Source organism: Trichosurus vulpecula, chromosome 3 (assembly GCF_011100635.1).
Source record: "Trichosurus vulpecula isolate mTriVul1 chromosome 3, mTriVul1.pri, whole genome shotgun sequence".
In the NCBI taxonomy this organism is placed as follows: Eukaryota; Metazoa; Chordata; class Mammalia; order Diprotodontia; family Phalangeridae; genus Trichosurus; species Trichosurus vulpecula.
In genome coordinates this window covers 13,352,374-13,376,579 of record NC_050575.1, presented here as the reverse complement: position 1 = coordinate 13,376,579, position 24,206 = coordinate 13,352,374, and the positions used below count along the sequence as shown (strand labels likewise).

The following is a 24,206-nucleotide window of genomic DNA, read 5'->3' as shown; positions in this document are numbered from 1 at the left end:
AGAACTTCATTGGTTAAGGGTCATTAAAATGATTAAATGTACTTACAAGGACAGTTGTGAAATGTCTTTCCTTAGGGAGCTTTAAGAGTAGGATGGACTACCATCTGTCTAGGATGGTATGTAGGAGAGGCGTGGGCCAGGCTTAGATGAAGCAAACAGGAAAGTTCCCATGTAGATGTACACACTGTCCCTTTAATAGGTACTGATTGGCCTTAGCTCCATTCATTTTCATTGGGCATTGGTAGGAACAGAATCAAAATTAATTAACTCTTTAAGTTCAAGTCAAAATTTCTACAGGCTGCTCAAATACAGCCTTCTATGAACAAAACTGAAGAAAACCAACCAAAAGACCTCTTTTCAGGGATGTGGCACTTGGGGGCTAATTAAAAAGACTGCCTGCAGAAGAAAACCGTCCTCTCCTTCTCTAACAAAACAACCTAGTCAACCATTTTTAAAACCAAAGAGGACTCTAGCCATTCTGGAAAAGAATTTGAAACTATGTCTAAACTATGTACATCCTTTGATCCAGCAATACCACTACAAGGTGTGTATGCTAGAGAGACCAAAGAAAGAGCGAAAGGAGCCATTTATAAATGTTTTTATTTACAAACATTTACAGCAACTCTTTTTGTTGTGGCAAAGAATTGAAAACTAAGCAGTGCCCATCGATAGGAGAATAGCTAAACAAATTATGATATGTTAGTATAATGGCATATTATTTCACCAAAAGAAATGATAACAAAGATAGTTTCATAATAATCTGTCAAGAGTGGTATGAAATGATGCTGAATGAAGGGAGCAGAACCTGGAGAACAGTTTATACAATAACAACACTGTAAGGATGAACAACTTGGAAAGATTTTAGAAATCTGATCAATGCAATGACCAACTGTGATTCCCAAGGAGAGATAAAGAAGTGTGCTACCTACCTCCTGACTGACGAATGGCAGACTCAAGTTGCAGAATGAAGTGTACGTTTTTGAACATGGCAAGCACGAGAATTAGTTTTGCTTCACTATGCATATTGTCATAAGAATTTTGTTATTCTTTTTTTTCATGAGAGGGTGAGGGGAGGGAGAAGAGAGGCAGGGATAGTGCTGGGAAGGAAGGAGGGAAGGAAGGAAGGAGGGAAGGAAGGAAGGAGGGAGGGAGGGAAGAAAGGAAGGAAGGAAGGAGGGTCAGGGAAGCATTTTTTAATGTATAAAAGAGACCAGAAAGAAGGCTAAACAAAAGTAATCACAGATAAGCAGCATATAATTAAAAGTTACATGTTGAATTTTTATATTCTGAAAAAGAAAAAGCAATCTGTACATAATAAAGATTCACAGCTTCACATACAATCTTTTTTATGTTCTCCTGTGTCTATGGAAGTGCTCATTTTAGTTGGCATTTATAAAAAAACACCCCAGAAGAAGTGTTTAAAAAAAAAACAAAAACCAGAAGAAGTTTGGTTCTAAAGTGGTTACTAACCTGAATTAACATACATTAGTGCCTGAATCAAAGGATGACAGGATCATAGATCTAAAGCTATAAGAGACCTCAGAGGTTATTGAGTTCAACACCCTCATTTTACAAATGAGGGAACTGAGGCTGAAAAAGGTTAAGTTACTTGCTACTGTTAGCAGTTATGGGATTTGAACCTAGGTCCAATGACTCCAGCTTTATCACTCTTTAGTACCACATTGCTTCCTATGGGCTAGGCCTTATAGGCGAATAAATCCCTTGATTTCTCATAGATGAAATATCAGTTCTACTGAAACTAGATAACCATAAGAGCAGGCCAAATCGATCTCAATCAACCAGAAGGGCATACCTCATTCACTCAGCTACATTCTCCTAGCCTTTCCTGAACTCCATGACAGTAAGGATTATGCTTTAGGCTCTCAAATACATGCTGAAGTTGATGGGGCAGAAATTCAGACAATAACCATATCAGAGATGCAGCCTCAGCTGTCTCAGGATAGTCTCATTATCACAGACTCGCTCAATATTGTAAATAGATACTACCGCTTCCAGAGAGAGGAGAAACACAAAGTAACCAGAGGCAAAGAAAATAATCACACATAAGTTTCCCCTGTCCATCTTTTAAGAGTCAGCTTCTTGGGCAAGACACACAGAGACATACTTGGGTCAAGGAATGTTCCTAGGTATCCTGACCATGTGGCTGCATTGTTCCTAAGTGAAATAAACTCATCTGGCTCCACAATACTCTCTTAAGACAAACAAATCTGCCACAAGGATTCACAGTAGTGGCCAGTCTCTTACTACCAGGAATCAGGCTTGTTTTCTTCCTCCTTAATTTCTCTATCACATGCTGTCCTTGGAATACCCCAAACGATAGGAGCTTACCTCAAGAGATTCTATGATGCCCTCCAGATAATGCTAATCTAGCTGGATTGTCTTAGCTTCTTACTGCCCCTGGCCATGGTTCTGAAAGAAGATAGCCAGGGCCAGACCCTTTTGAGAAATGAACTGGAACAATATTATCAGAAGAGTATAACCAGGATGATAAGGGCCCTTCAGAGCACGCCACACAAGCATTAGCTAAAGTAACTAAAAATATTCCGTCTGTAGAAGAGAAGACTTACGGGGATATGATGCTGTCTTCTAGTACCTGAGGGGTGTGTGGTAAGAGAGATTTGATTTGTTCTGCTTGGCCCCAGATGGGACAACTAGCAGCAATGGGTGGAAGTTGCAGAGAAAAAGATTTCAGCCTGATGTGTGAAAAAACTTGAAAGTGTCTAGAAGGAGAAGGGGAAGTCCTGGTCATCTATTAGTCAGTTAACAAGCATCTATTAAGTATTTAGTGTGTGCCAGGTACTGTGCTAAGCATTGGGAATACAAAAAAAAAAAGGTAAAAATTCATTCATTCCCGATAGATATAATTATGTGTGTGTATAAATACACACATGTATACATATATAACATATGCATGTGTAGTTATATACTTGTTACAAGGGTTTGGTTTTGGGGCAGAATTTGAGGAGAGAAAATAAATGCTTGCCAATTAAAAACAATTTTAAAAGGCTAAAATAATCCCTATAATTAAGGATGATAAATTTGTATGACCTCTATGGTCCACTTTCTCTGCTCCTAACCTTAGGTTCCAGAGCATTAATAGTCACAGAATCACGTCAACGGTTCTAGCACAAATTTATGCCATTTTACCTCAGTTGGACCCTCACTGCTAAACAGGAATCTTTGGCCTCTTTTCATAAAACACTCATTAAGTGCCTGGCACAAAATGTTTAGTCACTGAATGATTGATCCGCCTAACCCATTTGTCAGAATGGTTAGCCCAAACCTTCACTTTCCTCATTCTCCTAGTCCCACACCTACCTCTTTCACTGTGATGACCTCAAAGCCCACTCTTCTGAGAAATGCAGGACACACTCTATTCATCTGCCCCTTTTTCCATCTGTCACTTACTCACCACAGAAGTTCCATCCTTCCCTAAATCCTTCCAAATTTAATCCATCTATCTACATCCTTTACCTTATTTCTTCCTTCTTCTCCTGAGCCTTGGTCTATCAGTTATCCTCTCATTCTTTTGCACCTTCCATCTCTCCACTACTGCCTCTTTATTTTTTGCCTAAATAGAAGATCAAATCTCCCCTGTCCTATTCCCTATCTTCTCTATCCCTGCAACACAAACCATAAGCTCTATAAGGGTAGGGAAAGTGTCTATCCCTTAGAATTCTTTTCGTCCTAAGCGTAGAGCTCTGCCTACACTGTATGTTAATTTGTCCAATTCCCTCACCCCTCAGCTACCATCTCTCTCTGCCTTTCCTTTCATTGAAGAAGTAGTCACTAATTTAGCAAACATTGATTAAATATCCACTGTGTTCAGTGCCCTGCGCTGGGTTCTAGAGACAGAAAGATGAATAACAAACACAGCCCCCTCCTACATGGCACGAATACAAATGAGTATGATACAAAGTAGATGATGATGGAAGCAGAAGAACAAAAACAAAGTACTCTAAGAGGATTTGGGGACAGAACAGGATGGGGAAGGCAGGACTACATGGAGCTTGATCTGGATGGAAAAGACAGCTTTTACTACGTAGAGAAAAGAAAAGAGTATGCTAAAGAAAACATGGGAGATGACTACCCAGAGGTAGGAGACTGCAGGATAAGGTCAGAAAACAGCTACTAGTTCAGTTTGGCTAGATTACAAGGGTGGGGAACCTGTGGCCTCAAGGCCACGTGTGGCCTTCTAGGTCCTCAAGTGCAGCCTTGACTGAATCCAAATTTCACAGAACAAACCCCCTTAATAAAAGAATTTGTTCTGTAAACATGTAAACATGTGGCCTCGAGGCCACAGTTTCCCCACCCGGGCTAGAACATAGGATCATTAATCACTACCACTGTTAAATAGTGGTTCTCTTCCTACCTGTCTGACCATTCATTCTCAATGACCTTTGTTGGATCATCATGGTGTCCCTGTCTAATAAAGTGGGCATCCTTCAAGAGGTTGTCATGAGCCCTCTTTCCTTATTTCTTTTTACTTTGTGATTTCACTAGTTCCCAAGTGCTCAATCATTAGAGGCATCCAGGTAGGGCAGCAGACAAAGTAGCGGACTTGAAGCCAGGAAGACCTGAATTGGAACAGTGCCTCAGATATTAGAATACTGGGCAAGTCACTTAGCTAATCTAAGCCTTAGTGTTCTCACCAATTAAATGGGCATAATAATAGCACCCACCTCGCAGGGCTGTTTGAATAAGATAACATACTTAAAGTTGTTTGCAAACCTTTAAGAGCTATATAAATAAAAGCTTCTAGAAATATCATTAAATGCATCACCTCTATGCAAATGATTTCTAAATCCTTTTATCTGGCTTTACTCTTTCTCCTGAACTTTAGTCTCATAGCACCAGCTGTGAGGGTGCTACCACCTCTGGATACACTTCTTCCAAAGCACAGCTCAGAGGCCACCTCCTACTGAGGCCCCTTCTGATTCCATGGTTGTTAGAGTTCTCTCCCTTTTTCAAAGGATTTTGTATACACTTCGTATTTACCTATCTGGGCACATATTTTATCCCTCATTTTCCAATGTAAGGTCTTTGTTTCTTTTTTTGCCTTTTATTCATGCCCAGTAGCTCAGTACCGTGCAAATAGTAGGAGGGCGACAAATACCTAGTGGACTAAAATGAACTGGATTACATGACTTGTTTGAATGATTAAATCTGACCTGCTGAATAAGAAATTCTATTTTAGGTTAGAGAGGTTAAGTGAAAGAAGGTGAAAAGCAGAATTTGAGACCAAACCCGATCAAAGTTTCACTAAAAGTCCAAAGGATAAAAGGGAAAGAAAAAAAGTAAAATGACATAAAAGATAATAAATAGAAAAATCAAACATTCATTGGGCAGCTATCTAGGATATCATCTACATGGCAACTAGGACTGGAGCTCACTCTGAAAAAGCAGAGAAAATTTATTATAGAATATTCCAAACAGATGTGATCAGAAGAAAGCAAGCTTCCAAGGAAAAATGATTGCTCAGGCCAAACCTTCCAAAAACATTTAGGATTCACATTTGAGGGACTCAGAAAACATGGTCACAGACATGATCAGATCTCTTCCTTCTCCAAACCACCTTTACAGAGCTATCAAAATAAATCCACAAGTCACTGCTTTGCTCAAAAGCTTTGAATGGCTTTCTCTTGCCTTTCAAGATCAAATGCAAACTCTTTAGTTTGGCATTCAGAATTATCCACAATATGATGTCAACTGACCTTTCCAGCCTTATTCCATACATCCTCTTTTATAGCCAAACTGTACTACTGATCTTCCCGGATCTTAGCCTGCTCTCTCTCTTGCCTCCACGAATTCACACTAGCCTGTCTGCCCTTGCCCAGAATACACTCCTTCCACACTTCTGTCTCCTGGGATATCTCTCTACCTTGAAGGCTTGGGTCAGGTCATCCTTCAATAAAGACTTCACTAATCCCTGTGAATCCCACCCTCTCTTTTTCCTTAAGTTTTCTTAAAGCACTTTTCCAACTCTGTTCTTTCCTCTCTTTATAGTCTATGTTATAGCACACTTCACGTATATGTCATATCCCCAATGTCCAACACAACGCTATGCACCCTGTAATTGGTACTTAATAAGTAATTGTCTGTGGCATTTAAGTGAGTTGGAAATCAGCCACACCAAGGACTTTCCACTTGTCTAAACATTTCTATAACTTGCAGATGCTACGGCTGATCAGGCACACTGGCTTGTGCCTTGTTGCTGTGAATGCTTTCGACACATCAAGGATCCGTGCTTTCATCGGTGTGATGCAGATCCCAGCCCTCCCTCGCTCAGGACGTGGTCTTGAACTGCGGCTTTTGTCAGAGATTCCATGACCTGTGGCCCGTTCGGTGAGCTGGGGTGAAGCCAACAACAGCAATAATAACTAACGTCTTTACAATGCTTTCTGTGGGCACTGCGCTACATTACACTTTACGGATATTACCTTAATCCATCCTCACAACAACCTGAGTGGTGGGGGCTATTATTACCCCATTTTAAAGATGAGGAAACTGAGGCAAACAGAGGTGAAGCACTTGCCTAAGGTTACACAGCTAGAAAGTGTCTGAGGCTGGATTTGAACTTAGGTCTTCCTGACTCTATTCACTGCACCAGCTAGCTAATACTGCCCAATAGCTACTGAACCCATCCTCAAAGTCTCCCAGATGAAAGGCCCTTCCAGAGTTTGTTCTCCAATGGCACAGATGTCTTCAAGAACCTTAGCCAGGATGAGCTATCTAGGGAGAGATCAGGTAATAGAAGCAGGGAAGAACCCAAAGCAAATGAGTGAATTATGGACGGATGTCATAATGGGTTTCACTCTCGGGGCTAATTATTTTAAATAAGAAGCTCTGTTCCGTGTTGGCCATTAGCAAACTAGACTATATCCACAAGCATATCTCATCACACCCACCTTGCCTACGCTAAGAGAATTTTTTTAGTAAAACTTTTCATCAGGATCTGAGGCCTTGAGAAAAAAAGGACATACAGCACTATAGGTGACAAAAAACAATTATCTTCTTCATGAACACTAACTGATGTTTTGTTTTTATTCATAACAAAGGAAAATCCCCACATGTATGAAGGTGTGACCCATCTATCCCTAGATCAGTTCATTCGATTCATCTCTTCAACAAATATTTATTTATCAACCATCCATTTGCAGAGGACTGGGCTGAACCTGAGGAATATATAACGTAAAATCAAGTCATAGCTCCAAGCATCGTGGAATACACAGTTTAATAAGGGAGAAGACACATATATAAACACCATAAACCACACATGTGGTAAGTAGGCAGTCAGGGAGCACTGAGCTTGAAATCAGGAAGATTCACTTTCAAGAGTTCAAATCTGGCCTCAGAAACTAGCTATGTGACCCTGGGCAAGTCACTTAACCCTGCCTGCCTCAGATTCCTCATCTGTAAAATGAGCTAGAGAAGGAAATGGCAAATGTCCAGTACCTTTGCCAAGAAAACTCCAAATGGGACTATGAAGATCAGACACTACCGAAAGGATTCAGCAAAAATATAAATACATTATATTAGAGCAAAGTGTTATTATGTGAGGTCTGAGGGTTCCAGGCACTGAAAAGGTTATGAACAGGAGGAGACCACAGAATAGACTTTGAACACTTTTCTATCCTTCAAGGAAGCCAACAGGCACTTTTAGCACTTAGATCTTTGCCAGAGAGAAGCTGTGATGGAATGGAATAATTGTTGGATTTGAAATAAGAAGACCTGAACCCAAGTTTCATCTCTGATACCTACTAGCTCTATAACTTTGGGCAAAGCTTTTTACTCTCTGAGCCTCAGTATTTCCTTGGCTATTAAATCAGCTTAATTCCTACTCCACCACCTAATGGGGCTGTTGTAGAGTTCAGCTAACATGATATGCATAAATTGTATCTATTTTTTTTAATCTTACCTGTGATTTCATTCATATAAAGAATTCTCAGTAAGGAAACTCCTATCAATGCAGATCAGTAACTGCTCTCCAATTTATAATCACAGGAAGCTGCTTTTCTGAGTGCTGGGAAGGTAAGTGACTTGTCCAGAGTCACACCGTCAATACATGTCAGAGGCTGGGCTTTTCTCTATCCACTACAAGAAGGAACGCCTCTCCATAACACACTCCATAAACATGAGTTATGATCGTTTTTGTTGTTTTTATTGTGTTACTGTTATATTCCCCTTGTACGCAGGGAAATAAGAGTTCCATAAATATGGAATCACAAAGCTTTAAAATACTAGATCAAGAAACCAAGAATTTAAGAATTAAAGATGCCATCAAAATCTTTCCAAAAGGGCTCTATAAAACAAGCATTAAGTATTAATGAGCTGTGTAAAATCCATACCAGTGTTGTGTCTAGAAAGTGAACCACTATGCCAATGTCAATTTTATTATAAAAATCATATCATGCTCAGTAATTCACTGTGCTCAGAAAACCAACAGGCAGGCCTGGAAAGCCCATCACGAGGCGTGAAGCAGAAAATGTAAGGAGGAAGGAAGGGGGACTGAGGAAGGCAACGGTGAGCACATCAAAGGCAACAGCTCAGGATTCAGCTGGACAAATATCACTCCTAGCTCACAAAGAGCAGGCATAAATTGTGGTAGGAAGAGAAAAGGGTTATGACTGGAGGACGGTCACACTACCTTTGTTACCTTGGGCAAGTCCCCTCCTCTTTCTGAGCTTCAATTTCTTCATCTTTTTTAAAATAAAGGATTGGACTCACTAGATGCTCCTAGGTCCCTTCCGGTTTTAATACTGAGACCTATAATTACTGCTATTGGTATTAATAGGTTGTCTAAATTTTATTTCTCAATGACAGTGAATTCCTCAAGGGCAGAGCCTCCAATTTGTAGTTTTCCAGTGTCTCCTATAGAATCCTGTAGAGGCTCTTACATGCATCAAGTACTCAACCAATACTATATTAGATTCATTGTACGTTTTACACCTAAAAATCAGAGCTCTTTGAAAGGAAAAAAAAATTGTTAAAAATTGGAGGGGAAACTACCACATGAATTGTACTTTTGTGCAGGTTTTCTGCAATTCTTTTAAATCAAATAAAAACATTTTATTCCTTTTCAACATCAGTAGTCTGCTTGTCTTTTTCACTCTAATTGTCATTATCTTCCTGAGTGCAATCAGATTTTACACAGCAAATTTTAGGGAAGAAACATGCTACCTAACATTCCACCCTTAGCTTAAAAAACCCTAAAGTGTTATCACTCAGTAAGTGCCAGGAGCATATGAAATACCACTTTTGGTCAATCACCTCAATGTATCTGTACTATTATTTTAAGAGTAATTTATCACTGTCTATGATTTAGGTGGGGAGAGGAGGAGAAGTTGCAACTAAATTCTAGCTACATTACAGGGCACCTATGTGAATAAATACCTTCATCAGCCTTTGAAAAGACTGGCCAACCCCCTCACATACAATGCTTTTGAACAACACTTTTGTTCTTTTTGTGTATAATTCCAAATTGTTTTCCAGGATGGCTTTACCTACATGCAGATCCACCAACAGTACATTAATATGCCTGGTGTCCCACAGCCTCTCCAAAATCAATTGTTTTCTTTTCTTCTGTCATCTTTTTGAATCTGATAGGTTTGAGGTAGAATCTTGTAATTGCTTTAATTTGTATTTCCCTAATTAGTAGTGATTTGGAGTATTTTTTAATATAGTTGTTAATAGCCAAGTCTTCTTCTCTTGAGAAATGTCGGTTCAAATCCTTATACCATTTTCTCAATTGGGGAATGGCTCTAAATCTTGTAAATTTTAATTACTTCCTTATATATCTTAGAAATGAGATCTTTATCAGAGAAATGTGCTACAAAGATTTTCCCCACATTGTTGTTTCCCTCTTAGTCTCAGCTTCATTGGATTTGTTTGTGAAAAAAAAATTAACATTATATAACCAAAATTATCTATTTTATCTTCTATTATCCTATCTCTTCTTTGATCATGAACTTTTCTCCTATCCATAAACCTGGTATGTAATTTTTTTCCATGTTTCTCTAATTTGTTTATGATAGGATCTTTTATATCTAGATCATTTATCCATTTGGAGTAAAATTACTAAGTAGTATACGACCTTTGACTTAGTTATATTACTGCTATACCCAAAAGTGACCAAAGATTTAGGAAAAGGTCCTATATGTACAAAAATATCTAGAGCAGTGGGGTTTTGTTTTGGTGGCAAAAAATGCCCTGGAAACTAAAGAGATTGACGGGCATCAACTGAGGGATGGCTGAATAAGCTGTAAGAATGCATGTGATGGAGTTATATTGTTTTGGGAGAAATGAGGAAATAGATGATTTCGAGGAAACACAAAAGACTGAAACGAACTGAAACAGAGTAAAATATGCAGAACCAGAAGAGTAATTTATATGATATAAAATCGATGTTGTAAAAAACAAACAGTTTTAAAGACTTATAAACTGATCAAGAGTGAAATGCACAGAAGCATGAGAACAAATGACTTTGACAGATATAACAAATGTTTTCAATACAATGACCATCCACGGCTCCAGAAGACCGAGAATGAAACATTTTGGGCACCTCTTGACAGAGAGGTAACAGATTTTAAGATACAGAATGAAATACACACATACACACACACACACAGATATATATATATAGATATAGATATAGATATAGATATAGATATAGATATAGATATATAGATATAGATATAGATATATAGATATATATAGATGTAGATATATATATATATATACATAGAACCAACCAGTGAAGGAATCTGTTTTGCCTAACTGCATGTTTGTTACAAGGAATTTGGGTTTTTTTTTTCTCTTTGTTTTCAATGAGGTTGAAAGTGAGTGAGAGAGACAGTAGATTTCTGTTCATTTTTTTAAATTAAAAAATAGAGCAGTGTTGCTTACACTTTCAGATGAGGTCACTATATTGTCGTTTTGCTTAATTGTTTTACTTTGTTACAAGAGACTTCTCAAGGGTGAAGGCAATCCATAAATGTTTGGAATGTAAAACCAAAACCCATCAATAAAATTGAACAAATTTTAAAACAGGTATTCTACATAGACACCTAGCGAATGGATGAGTGAATGAGCAAATAAATGAACATTAAGGTAAGTTTTAGAGCCTTTGGTTGACATATCATTCTGCACTTGACATAACATAATATACATCATTGTTATTTCTGTGCATACTTCATAGATTTCATAGGCTTTAGAGGGAGGAATGAAGAGAGAAATTAAGAATACTAAAGCTAGAGAGACCTAAGAAGTTACCCATCCCTGACACTATTTGAGGATTTCCACTGATGAAAACATCTAAATCCTGAGGCAGCCCATTCTTCTGACTATCTCTCCAATTTTTAGGAATTTTTTTTCTTTTTACTGAGTCAACACTCTCATTTTGCAAAGGTGAAAACCGAGGCCCAGAGCCCAAATTAACAGGGGCAGTGTATAAAAGAGTTGTATTAACCCAGCCCCTCTGTCTCCCAATCTAGCATCTCTCCTACAATGTGAGCTGCCAGAGCCAATGCCCCATAGTTCTTTGCCTTACCAGCAGTGAGCACAGGACTGGCGTACAGGAGGCACTCAGGGAATGTTACTGATATAACTGGGGAGTGGTCATGGGACATAGCGAATGACAGAGAGAGAGGAGGTTGGGGTAGATGCTTGGTGTCATTGACACTAAAGTACATCTCCCAGAGGTAACTTTTCCAGGCACTACAGACTGTGCCAGTATCCATCACAGGAACATCTGTTTCTAATCTAACACCCTTCTGAGTCGTCGTCATCCATGTCCGCCCTAGGACAGCATAGGGTATTTTTAACATACTGCTTAATCAGATGGTGTCATTGCTGAATAATTTCTTACGTGTTTTATCTTCGAGGCTAAAAACAGTCTAAGCACCTTTAATTGATGAGGCTGTCAGGAAGGAATGGATGACAAGAATCCTCTCTTTTCACTAACACGAGCATGATGAGGCATTTCACACTTTCAAAACAGTTTCAGATAAACCCATGTAGAATTCTGACTCCTTTTTTTCTTAGTTCCCTCTCTTGGACTATTTCCTCTCCTTATTCCCCACATCTTATCAGTTGCTAAATCCTCCTGTTCCTAGCTCAGTAACATCTCTTGGGCTCATCCGTCCTCTCCATTTATTCTGCTCTCACCCTAGTTAAAAGGCCCTTCTCGCCTCTCCCCTGGACCACACATTAGCCCTATAACAGATCTGCTTACCTTTACTCTCTCCCCTCTCCAATCCATCCTTCATGAAGCTACCAAAATTGTCTTCTATTTGATGCACTGATTTAATGAACTCCCTTTTATAATAACTCCTGTTTCTACAGTGCTTTCACGTTTACAAAGCACATTCCTTGCAAAACCCCACGAGGCAGGTAATTTAAATGTCACTGTCCCCATTTCAGAGCTGGAAAAATTAAGGCTTGGAGAGGCTATTTTTAATTATGAAAAAGTATTGTCATAGACATGCATTTATCTAACTAGAGTAGGCTGTTCACTAGAAATGTATGAAAAGGTTTCCTCTCTGAAACTCTACTCAAAAATATACATGGCTCCCCATAGGATAAAAGTACTCACTCCTTAAATTTGCATTCAAGACCCTCCACAATATGGTTCAAACCTACTATTCTAGCTTAATTCCATGCTACATTCTAGCCAAAATGGACTACTTGTCCAGTTTTTATCTGATTCTGCCCCCTTTCCACCTCAATGCATTGATGTAAGCCATCTCCCATGCCTAGAATTCATGAGGAATAGCTTGCACAATGGTATGGAAGGAGTGCTACCGACTTAGAATGTGATATGGGGCCGCTGAGTATCTGAGCTGTAAAATGGGGATCACATCCCTACTCCCTTTCTCAGAAAGTTGTTGGGAGGATAAAGAGAAGGGATGAGTGTAAAGTACTTTGCATCCATAAAGCACTATGGACATTCTATTAAAATCCTTCTCGAGTCCCCGTTAAGTTTCCACCTCTTCCTTGAGGATTCCTCTAATCTATACCCCATACCTCCCACCCATAACTGGTCTGCCTCCTGAACTTTTCTTAGAGCACTTTGTCTAGTTCTGCTCTTTGCCATTACAGATGTATATATGTCCACACACTCCTTCCTATCACACTAATTCTTGTTACAACTTAACAGCAGGGCTTGTGCTGTATCTTATCTTTATATACCCTGAATCCAGTCAGTCAACTAGCATGTATTAAGTGTTTACTATGTGCCATGCACTGTGCTAAGTGCCAGCATGCTTAAGCACTATAAGTGCTATATACAGGGTGTCCCTAAAGTCTGGACACATAGACAAAAATGCATATTTTGAAATATTTGGAGTATTAACAGACCTTAGACCCCTTGACTTCTTTCTCTGGGGTTTGCTAAAGGAGAAGGTACTTAATGAAAATCACAGATGCAATACACTTGATTGAACACATAAAGAGTGAATGTGCTAAAATTGACAGCAATGTGGAGTTATTGCATCGAGTTAAGTGAATCTTGCAAAGCACACCAACCTTTGCATCTCAAATGAGGGAAATTATATTGAAGATGTTATTTGTTAATATTCGAATTAAATAAAATGCTGTTGAAAATTCCATTCATTTTATTTCTTGAAAATATGCATTTTTGCCTATGTGTCCAGACTTTAGGAAAACTCTGTATAAGCTTTTTATATAAGAAAATGAAGCTCAGGGAGGCTATTTTCTTTTTTCTTTTTCTTTTTGGAGGGAAGGCAGGGCAATTGGGGTTAAGTGAATTGCCCAAAGTCACACAGCTAGTAAGTGGGTCAAGTGTCTGAGGCTGGATTTGAACTCAGGTCCTCCTGACTGCAGGGCTGGTGTTCTAATCACTGTGCCACCTAGCTGCCCCAAGAGAGGCTATTTTCAAGAAAAACACTGGCACTTATATGTCTAAAGAATATTGCACTAGAATGGGATGTTGACTATAAACATATGAAAAGGTTCTCTCTCTCTCTCTCTCTCTCTCTCTCTCTCTCTCTCTCTCTCTCTCTCTCTCTCTCTCTCCCCCCCCCCCCTTTCTGTCTCTGTGTGTCTCTCTCCCTCCCTCTCTCCCTCTCTCCCTTTCATAACTTCCATCTAATTGTACCTTTTGTTCCTTTGAAACCCAAGCTTGCTTCAACACAATGGTCTAAGATCAACTTAATAATAACAATACTGCCCATATATGTACTGTTTTATGGATGCAAAGTATAACAAGTGCTTAAAATATAAATAGAAAGCCAGCCCCTGCCCTGAAGGAAATTACATTCTAATGGGAAAGATCTAGCTTAATAAATATTTGTTGCTGTTAGTTAAGATATGCCCTCATTTTTTTAAATGTAATCATTTTGAGAAAAATACTAGTTCCGACAAAAGTCTTTTCTTTTAGAAGCAAGATCTTGAACAAATCACTTCTTTTTTCTGAGCCTTGATTTCCTCTTTTTTATGACGAGAGGACTGAAACAGATAAATGCTGAGGTTCTGTTTTTTTGGGTTTTGTTGGGTTTAACAGGTTTCAAGCCTATGATTCTAGGGGAGAGTGCCCCAGCTCCTGTAAGTTCCCCTCAGAAAATGGTATCCCTACATCAATAGCTGTTTGGAAAAAAGAATTTCCCTGGAGTATTACTAATTACTAATTTGGTTATATGCTGCCCTTGAGTATTAATTTAGATTATTAATCTAAATTTCAGCAGATTTGATTCTCCTTCCTCAGAGCTAACCATACCTCCTAACTGCTATCTAAATTAAAGAGAAAATTCAGCTACCATCAATGGAATTTGCATTCATAATAATTTTCCTCTATTATTATTATAATAAATATTCTTAAAATCTGTGTTTTCCTTAAAATGGAGGAAGGAAAATAAGGGTGATAAAACAGGAGGCAGTGAGACAAAACAACCAAAAACAAGCCTTTTTTTCCTCCAAGGAAATAATATTTTTGTAGTGCTTGTATATTTACAAAGGATTTCGCTTACAATAAATAATTCCATGGGAAGAGTGTTAAGTACTACTCTCCCCACTTTACAGGTTCAGAAATGGAACCTTCAGAGAAGAGAAATTATTTGCTGAAGGTCAGATACCTAAAAAGTATCAGAGAAAGGAGTCAAACCCAGTTCTTCAGATTCTCCTGGCTTTTCTCTTTCCATGACATCAAATTGCCTTATAATAATTCCTGTCTCCATAGTGCTTTCAAGCTTCACCGAGCACATCCCTTCCAAAAACTCCATGAGGCAGTAATTTAAATGTTGTTATCCCCATTTTAGAGCTAATGAAACTGAGGCTCTGAGAGGCTGTTTTCAATAAGGAATGTTATGCCCATTTTATAGCTCAAAAAGGTAAAGTGCTGGGACTGGAACCCAAGCATGCTGACTCCTGGGTCTGGTGTACTTTGCACAATCCCACGATGGCTCATCTGTCAAACATTGCTTGAAATGTCACAGTTCAACATCATTACTGCTGTTGCTGTTATTAATAACAATAGCTAGTCTTTATAGAGTGCTTTGAGATTTACATAGCATTTTAACACAGATTCTCTCATTTGAACTTTACAGCAACCTTGGGAGGCAGACATCTGCCTCAGTGTCCTCATCTGTCAAACGGGGATTATTGTGAGGATCAGAAAACATTTTTACAGTAATCAGCACAGTGCCTGGCACACAGGAGATGCTATATAAAGCTTAGCTCCTTCCCTTAGGCGGGCTGCCCGGGGTCACACAGCTAGTTTCTGAGGCATCATTCAAACTCAAGTCCTCTCGCCTCTAAGGCTAGCACTCTGTCTGGTACACCACCTGGCTAGCTAGCATACAGCAACCCTTACACTGAAGGGGGGGTAAAAGTCTTCACCCAACTTATGTAAACATGTGATTTTAGAAAATGAAGATCTTTATTCCATAACGATCCATTTAATTTAAGAATCATTTATGAAGCACCTCTCCAGGCTCTGCTAGGAAATGAGGAAGCTGCAGGGATGTATAAGGCAGAGTCTGAGCCCACAAAAAATAATTACAAAATACAGCAAAATATGATAAGAATCCAAAGGGAGGCTCAAACACAGGGGCAAAGAGGCAATGAGGGGGAGTGGGAAGAGCACTAGATTCCAAGTCCAGGCTCTGCCATTCGATATTCGCGTGTGTGACCTTGGGCAAGTCACAGATACTTCTCTGGGCTTCGGTTTCCTCATCTGTAAAATGAGGGGCTGCAACTAAATGACCCCTGAGGTCTCCCCCCAGCTCTAAATCTGCACTGTATAAATCTGGCCTGGGTTTGAATTCTGACTCTTCCCACTCACTACAATTCTGCAACCGGGCAAGCGGTTTCACCTCTAAAATGAGGGGGTCAAGCTAGATCATACCAAAGGTTCTTTCCAGCTGTGTGGTCTCTTTCCCAGTGGAGAAAGAGCATTTCTGGCTGTAATAATCTAAAAATGGAATAAATGAACGTTCAAAACATGAAAAGAACATCTAAAAACATACTTCCCACTGATTAAAAACTAAGTGCTAATTATTCTACCTCAAGGGCTCTATATATAGCTGATGAGTTCCCAATTTATTCAAGTGACACAAGCAATATGTCCCTTAGAAAGGCCAAACAAGGAAGTGTATTACCTTGCAACTCCTCGTATCCCAAGCTTTAATTTCTGGGCTGAATCCTCCACAAAGAAAAACATTAGGCTCCTTTGGATTAAATTTCACAGTGCTGATTCTAAATCCATTTTTGCAGCTAAACAACTGTGTCCCTAGGATGGGGAGAAAAAAAGATGAAAAAGGGTTAGAAAACATTTAAACCAAAAAAAAAAATGTTCCCAAGAAGTCATACTGAGTGAGTGAGTGAATGACTGTGAAACATCAGAACATGCTATCTGGTTAAGTAATAAGTTTCCTGTTCCAAGAGGTATAAAAGCAGAGATCGGACTATGTTCAGGAATACTATAGAGGGGGGATCACATGTAGGGATGGGCACTGGCCTACATTATCTCAAATTTCCCTCCAGTTCTGAGATTTTGTGATTCTATTGGTAAGATCATAGGAGCGAGAGGAGCTGCCCAACAGGAAGTCTGAGAATGAGACAAGGGGAATATCCACTGATTCTTTCTTAATCATACACACTTACTGATAAGCCATGACCTCCCCTTATAGGAACTCAAGAATTTGCACTAATTTATTCGATAAAAATTTATTGAATTCATAAAGTGATGGAATGTCAGAATCAAAGGGGAAAATCACTGGCTTCTAGACCCAGAGTCATTTCAGGAACTCTCCTTACATTCTTCAGCCTGCATGAGTTTGCCATCACAACATTAATCATTCATTCCACAAACATTCATCAAGCACCTACCGGTTATACAGCATTGGCAACAATGGCAGGCATTTATTAAGTATCTACTATGTGCCAGGCACTGTGCTAAATGCTGGGGGTATGAAGAAAGGCAAAAACAAAGCCCCTGTTCTCAAGGAGTTCACATTCTAATGGGGAAGACAACAACATGCCAAGAATTATGCACGTATCAGATATATACAGAGGAAGATATATATATATAAAAGATATATACACATATATCTTACATAAGATATATATAGATGAAAGAGGATCTCAGAGGGAAGGCATTAGCAATGGGAGGAATGAGAAAAGGCTTCTTGCAGAAAGTGGGAATTGAGTAAGTCTGGACAGAAGCCAGGAGGAGGAGGTGAAGAAGAAGAACATTAAGAAATGAGGAATAGCCTATGAAAAAGCAGTGTCAGGAGACAGAATGCTATAGGTAAGGAACTGCAAGAAGGCAGAGAGGGGTCACTAGATTATTGTGTACAAAACTTGGGAAGGTAGAAAGGGGGTAGGTGGTGAAGGGCTTTAAGCACCAAATGAGGGATCTTCTATTTGATTCTGGAGCTAAGAGGGAGTCTCTGGAGTTTACTGGTGCAGGGGGTAGGGGAAGAGGGCATGGTCTGACCTCCAACTTAGGAAGACACTTTGGCAGCTGAGTGGAAGATGGCCTGGAGTGAGGACAGACTTGAGGCTGGGACACTGGCCAGTAGACCTCTTGGTGTGAGGTGATGAGGGCTTGTACCAGAGTGACAGCTATGCCAATGAAGAAAAAGGGACACATATGAGACATTGTGAAGTTAAAAACAACAGGACTTAACAACAGACTGGATATATGGGGACAATGCAAGGGAAGAGTCAAGGATGACAACAAAGTTTCATGCCTGGGTGACTAGGAAGGTAATAGCACCCTCAATGGTAATAGGAAAGTCTAGAAGAATAAAGATCTGGGGGAGAAAGATAATGAGTTCTGCTTTACACATGCTGGGCTTGAGACATTATTGTGCTAGGTTCTGGGAAAGGCATACAATTTAGCTAAGATACGCAGTTCTTGCCTATGTGCAGCTCACAATCTGAAAGGGGGTAGGGGTGGAGGGAGGTGGTACAATAAATTTAAGAAGAAATCTTATATAAAATAGAACTTATTCATAAAATAGGTACGAGCAAAGTGTGATGTAATGTCTGAGGGCAAAAGGGTCACCTCCTATTCTTTTGGGGGGGAGCGGTATTTAAGAAAGGCTTCATGTCAGAAGGACATTTGAGGTGAGCTGAAATAGTTGGTTAGGATTTCAATCAATACATGTGAGTATGATCATTGAGTATTTATGCAGTGTCTACTATGTACAAGGTGCTAAGTTCAGTACTGTAGGTCCAAAGGCAAAAGCAGGCACAATCCTTCTACTCAAGAAGTATAAAATTTCTATGGGAGATAAGGTACATTTGAAAGGAACAAAGGACAGATCTAGACAAAGTGTCCTTGGAAAACCTGAGAAGGGAGTGATGACTTTCAGCTGGGAGGATTTAGGGACTACTTCACAAGAAAGCAGTGCCTAAATTGCGTCTTGAGGGGATAAAAGGATTTCAACAAGCAGACCTAAAAAAGTGATGGCTCCTATGAAGGCATGGAAATTAGAGAGGCACAGGAGATGATTGGGGAACCATTAGGAGTCAAGTCTGGCTGGGGCGTTCAGTGTATAAAGAGGACTACTGTGCAATCAGGCTAAAAAGACAGGCTGAAGCCAGTCTGTGGAGGCCCTAAATGCCAGGATCAAGAGTTTATAGTTTAAGCAATAGGGAGCCACTGGTGATTTTTGAGCAGGGAAGTGACACTGTCAAATTTAGGCACAAGGAAAATTATTTTGGTAGCTATCTGAAAGACAGATTAGAAAGAAGAGAAACTGGGAGAGGAAATGTGAGAGATATTGTGGTATTAGAACCTACAAGATATAACAACTGACTGGATATTAAGGAAAAGAATCAAAGTTAACACTTTGGTATTTGCAAAGGTAGGAAGACTACAGTTGCAAAAATGAGAACTACAGTTGCAAGATGTTTTGAGGAATGCTAATCATCAAAGTAACAAAAATAGCAATATATAACTAATTCATGTTTTAATAATGATATTACAACTAATGACAGCAGCTTATATTTATAAAGTACTTTACAATTTACAGAGTGTTTTATATAAGTTCTCTCACATAATCCTCATGTGTGATCAAATTTTGTTTCGTTGGAGGGAGAGAGGGGAGAGGGTCTTTACTTGTGAGTTCATCAATGTGGGGAGCTCCTGGTGTGAAAAGCCCTCCACCAACACAGTTCAGCAATTCCTCTGTAGCTTATAGTCTTAGAGAATTGCTTGGGGTATTAAGAGGAAAGATGCCTTTCACTTTGCGTATATTCATTGAATTGGTTGACTAGGTGCCTTGTTAAGCTGGTAAATATTTCCTAACTGGACTTTGCTTCAAATACTTTAAAGTAATACAGAAATGTCAGTGTTTATTTCATATTATTTCTCTTCATGTATTTTATATTCTAGTCAACCAAATCTATTTTGTGATGGAAACTATAATCAACTCATAAGGTCTTACTTGAACTGAACCAAAAAAGTTGCCATTCAAAAGAAGTGTAAACATAACCCTAATTCATGAACTTCCTAATTGTTCTTCCTTGTTGCCTACATCATGAGTTCAGATATCAGCCTTAATAGACATATCACTTAATAGTTAAATATACAAGGGATAAATGAGGGGCATTTCAGCAAGATTATGTTTGGTCCCTTTAAGTGAGGTGTTAGCTAATAAATGGAACTGCTGTATAAAATAACCTCAAATGAAATTGTTTTTCTTACAGTTGACTCTTCTCTCCCTTTCCTGAAGCTTCATGCTAGAACCCACCTTTTGCCTTTCCTTTTATGCAGGCCAGTTGGTAGCCAGATACAGAAGAAGATGTGCCCAATTACTGAACTCTCCTGTGGAGGGGGAAAAAAAGTGTGTGGAGTATTTCATCCCATATTCTTTCTGACAATATGGGCTCAAACAACCCAGTATCAGTTAGCTTCTTGCTCCCTGGGAGCAGGAAATGGGTCAGCTAACAGGCCTCCAGAAGTTTATTTTTACCAAAAATTAATAGCAATCTATTCAGAAACATGAAGTGGAACTACAAAATCGTGGAACCATAGCATGCTGAAGAAAGAAGGGACCTTGGAATCCATAGGATGTTAGCACTGAAAGGCCACAGAATCATGAAATAAGGAATGTTGAAGCTAGAAGAAACCTTAAAGTTGTGTTGTGTGACCTGTACTTCTAGACACATTCATGAACTCACTGGTTGAGAAAAAAAAAATTACCCACCAAAGAAAATTCATTCAGCTTATTGCCCTATCCCTCTTCTTGTACTCCCATAAATTCAAGCCAAATTGGAAAGTGCTCTGCCCCATGCACTCCTGACTCGGTGCCTTTAGCCAGATTTCCTATTCCAGAAATTCCCCTAAATACCTCACTCTCTTCCTATCTAGATTATAATATGGAAATATGTTTTGCATGACTTCACACATATAATCAATATCATATTGCTTGCCTTCTCAAGGAGTGTGGGAGGAACAGGAGGGAGGGAATTTGGAACTCAAACTTTTTTTTAAATGAATGTTAAAAATGTTTAAAATGTAACTGGGAAATATTTAATGAAATAAATAAAATTATATTTTTGAAAAAAATAAGCATAGTTTCCAAGAATAAAGAAGTAAAAGAACAAAATCTAGCTTTAATGTACTTTCTTGCAGCATTTTTAACAGTAATTTCAGCAAGTCTTGTTGCCTTTTGAGGATGGCTTAAGTCCTGAAAAATCCTTGGCAGTATATTTCTTCCCAGCTCAGGAAGAGAAGCTATTGCAATATTGGAATAGGAGTTTTTCTGCTACAGTGGGAGTTTAAAATTTCTCTGAAGAAAAATACGGAGAAGAGACTAGGGGTTTGGGGGTGGGGGGAGGAATCTCATGAACTGAGCCTGAAACAATCAAAAGCTTTTGGGCAACAGGCAAAAGGAGAAGAAAAAATACGACTGAGCTGCAGCAGAGAGGAGAGAGATCAAGGAGTCCAACCACTGGCACTACAGCCATCTCAGAGCAAGAAGACTCAGGCTGAAGCAACCAGAGGAAGCCACCTCTTCAAATACTGAGGGAATTTTCAAAGAAAGACCCACTCCTTCCCCACCTTCTCCCAATCAGTGTATTTTTTTATAATCAAAATGCTGGAATATACTCTGCTCGCTTATTTACTCAAACGTTTTCCTGTAACCTGAATGGTGCCGCAACCATAAAGAGGCCAGAATTAGCTAGAGATAATAATAAATTTAAATTCAGACAGAAAGCCAAACTTTTGCCTAAATGTTAGGAATCTTCTCAACTGAGGGCTCTGAATGTTATGACTGTACTTCTCATTTTTGGTTTACCATAAATTTTGCAAGGCAATGGTTCAGGTTAAAGATAATACTGCATGAGAACATTGGTTAACAAGGCTCTATTGCTACTCACAGAGACATGAAAAGAACAGAAGTCATGTTGTATGTGGATATGGCCCCTGTGGTCCCGTTGTGGTATGGGGGAGAAGGGGAAAAGGGGAAGGAGTCAGACATGCAGAAGGATATCCAGTCAGTTCAAAGGCCCTGAGCCACCTACATAGACAGAGCCCTTAAACAAAGAGCCAATCTGGCACCAACAGGAGACTGCCACACACCAATGCTCCATTCTCCAGTGGGTTAAGGCAATTATGAGTTGAAAATATTCTCTAGATTGCCTAATGAGGAATGAAAAGCAAGGAAAACCAAGAATCTCAATTTTAATTGTGACCCAAGGCACCAAACAAGGGAGTAAAGATAAAAACTTCACCATAGCAAGCAAATGGGTGGGGATCAGTCAGTGAAACCTTCACATGTGTACATTATGAGCCATACTAGGGGCTGGGCTGAACCCTGGGCTCCTGCTGGCTCACAAAACTCCATAATGCATCAAAGGAGGGGACCATGCGGAATGGAGGGGCCACTGTATCGTCCTTGGGCTAAAAATGCGCTTATTTTTGTAATAGGGTATGGCTGATTAAATCTCTAGAGAGAAAAGAAATAGGGAGGAAAGGGGAGTAACTACTTGCACATGCCTTGATGTCCCCAGATGGAAGTTATCCTCACAGAACCAGAGAAGCCCAGAGGCAATGGAATTCCTCTACCAGAACAAGAATCTCCTTTATAACTTCCCCAAGTAGTCGTCTAGCCTTTGCCTGAAGACATTTAGTGAGGGGAAAACAATAACCTCCAGAGACAGCCCATTTCACTTTGGGATAACTCTAATTTTAGGAAGGATTTTAGAATAATTTTAGGATAACTCTAATTTCTCGGATGTCTATACTTCAAGCCTAAATTATCTTCTCTGCAGCTTCTACCCCTTATTCTAGTCCTATCTTTTGAGACTGAGCAGAACAAATCCAATCCCTTATACACAAAAGAGCTATGGTGCCCCTTCCCACAGTTTTCTCTCTCCAGGCTAAATAGTTCCAGTTTCCTTAACTGGTTTGTGTATAAAGCATGATCTCAAGGACTCTCACCATTCTAGTCTCCTAGAGTTATCTGGGCTCTCCCTAATTTATTAACTGCCTTACTAAAATGAGGCACTTAGAACTATCTGCACAGAACACTCCAGATGTAGTCTAATAAGGGCAAAACAGCTGGACTCTCACATCCCTCATTCTGGACATATCAAATTGAAAGAGGACTGGCTTAGAAATAAAAGAATCTGTAGAGTTAAATTTAAATCCTTTTTCTCCGACTCTCCCACTCTTCTTCCTCCTACTCAGCTTCAGCTTCCCTATCTACAAAATAAGGAAACTGGACCAGATGACCTCTAAGGTACCTTCCAACTCTAAATCTATGATCTCATTGAAAGACAATGAAGAATACAAATAATTACATTACATGTAGGGTGTAAAAAGCGCCTTAGAGAAATATGGTCAGAGTGTTCTAAGTTTCTAAGTTTCATGAAAGGTGAAGCTCAATGTAATTGAAGAATGCAGAACAGCCAAAATAAGCAGTATAGTGAGCTCCCCATCCTCTGTATCATCTACATCACACTCAAAACTCTTCTTAGGCCTATCTTGCCTAAGGAGCAGCCTGAAGGTGGCTCCTCACCAGAACTATCATTATTTTTGGTGCTTTATCCACACAATTCATGAAATGGTTAAAGACCCAAAATGTACCAGAAACAGAAACATATTAAGTCAAGTTATCTTTAATACTACTATTTAATATTTAATTAAGTAGTATTTTGTACTATTATTTAGACTTGCCAAGCTCAGCCCTGGCTTTTATAAATCTGGACATTATCAGAAATTAAAAACAAAGTGATAACAGGGCCAGTTCTTTCAGGATTCAGAGGAAAAAAAGAATACAAACCAGCATCCAAGGCAACTATAGGCACTAAAGTTTCTGTGAGGTTAGCAGGAGATGAAGCCCACCCCAGAGTTTAGGATGTGTTGCCAGATTCAAAAACTTATTGGTTACTTGAAATAAGACAGGATTATTAGCATACGGTAATGGTCTAGATTTGTGAACAGCTTTGAGGAGGTAAAGACAGTGAGATATATTGTAAAAGACTAGGTCTGGAGTCAAGAACTCCTTGGATTTGAATCCAAGCTCAGATGTTTACAACCTATGAGAAAGTTGAAGGATAATAATACTTATACATGACCTATAACTCCAACTTGTTGGGAGGAAAGCAATTTGAACACTATGAAATAAGAACTATTATTCCTATTAGTAGGAAACTGTCTTGAAAGAGGTAAAATAGAAGTTGAAAGAATCCACTGATTGCCTCCTGAA

The 24,206-nt window shown here is 39.2% G+C and overlaps 1 protein-coding gene across 2 annotated transcripts in view; it reads right to left on the bottom strand.

Annotated features, from left to right (window-relative positions):
- The window catches only part of WDR25 (WD repeat domain 25), a 291,474-nt gene that overhangs the window by 23,278 nt on the left and 243,990 nt on the right, over window positions 1-24,206 (bottom strand). For both annotated transcript variants that reach the window (XM_036752218.1, XM_036752219.1), the window contains one exon: window positions 16,635-16,765. In XM_036752218.1, the coding sequence (XP_036608113.1) occupies window positions 16,635-16,765 (131 nt within the window). The remainder of the gene's footprint in view (window positions 1-16,634; window positions 16,766-24,206) is intronic.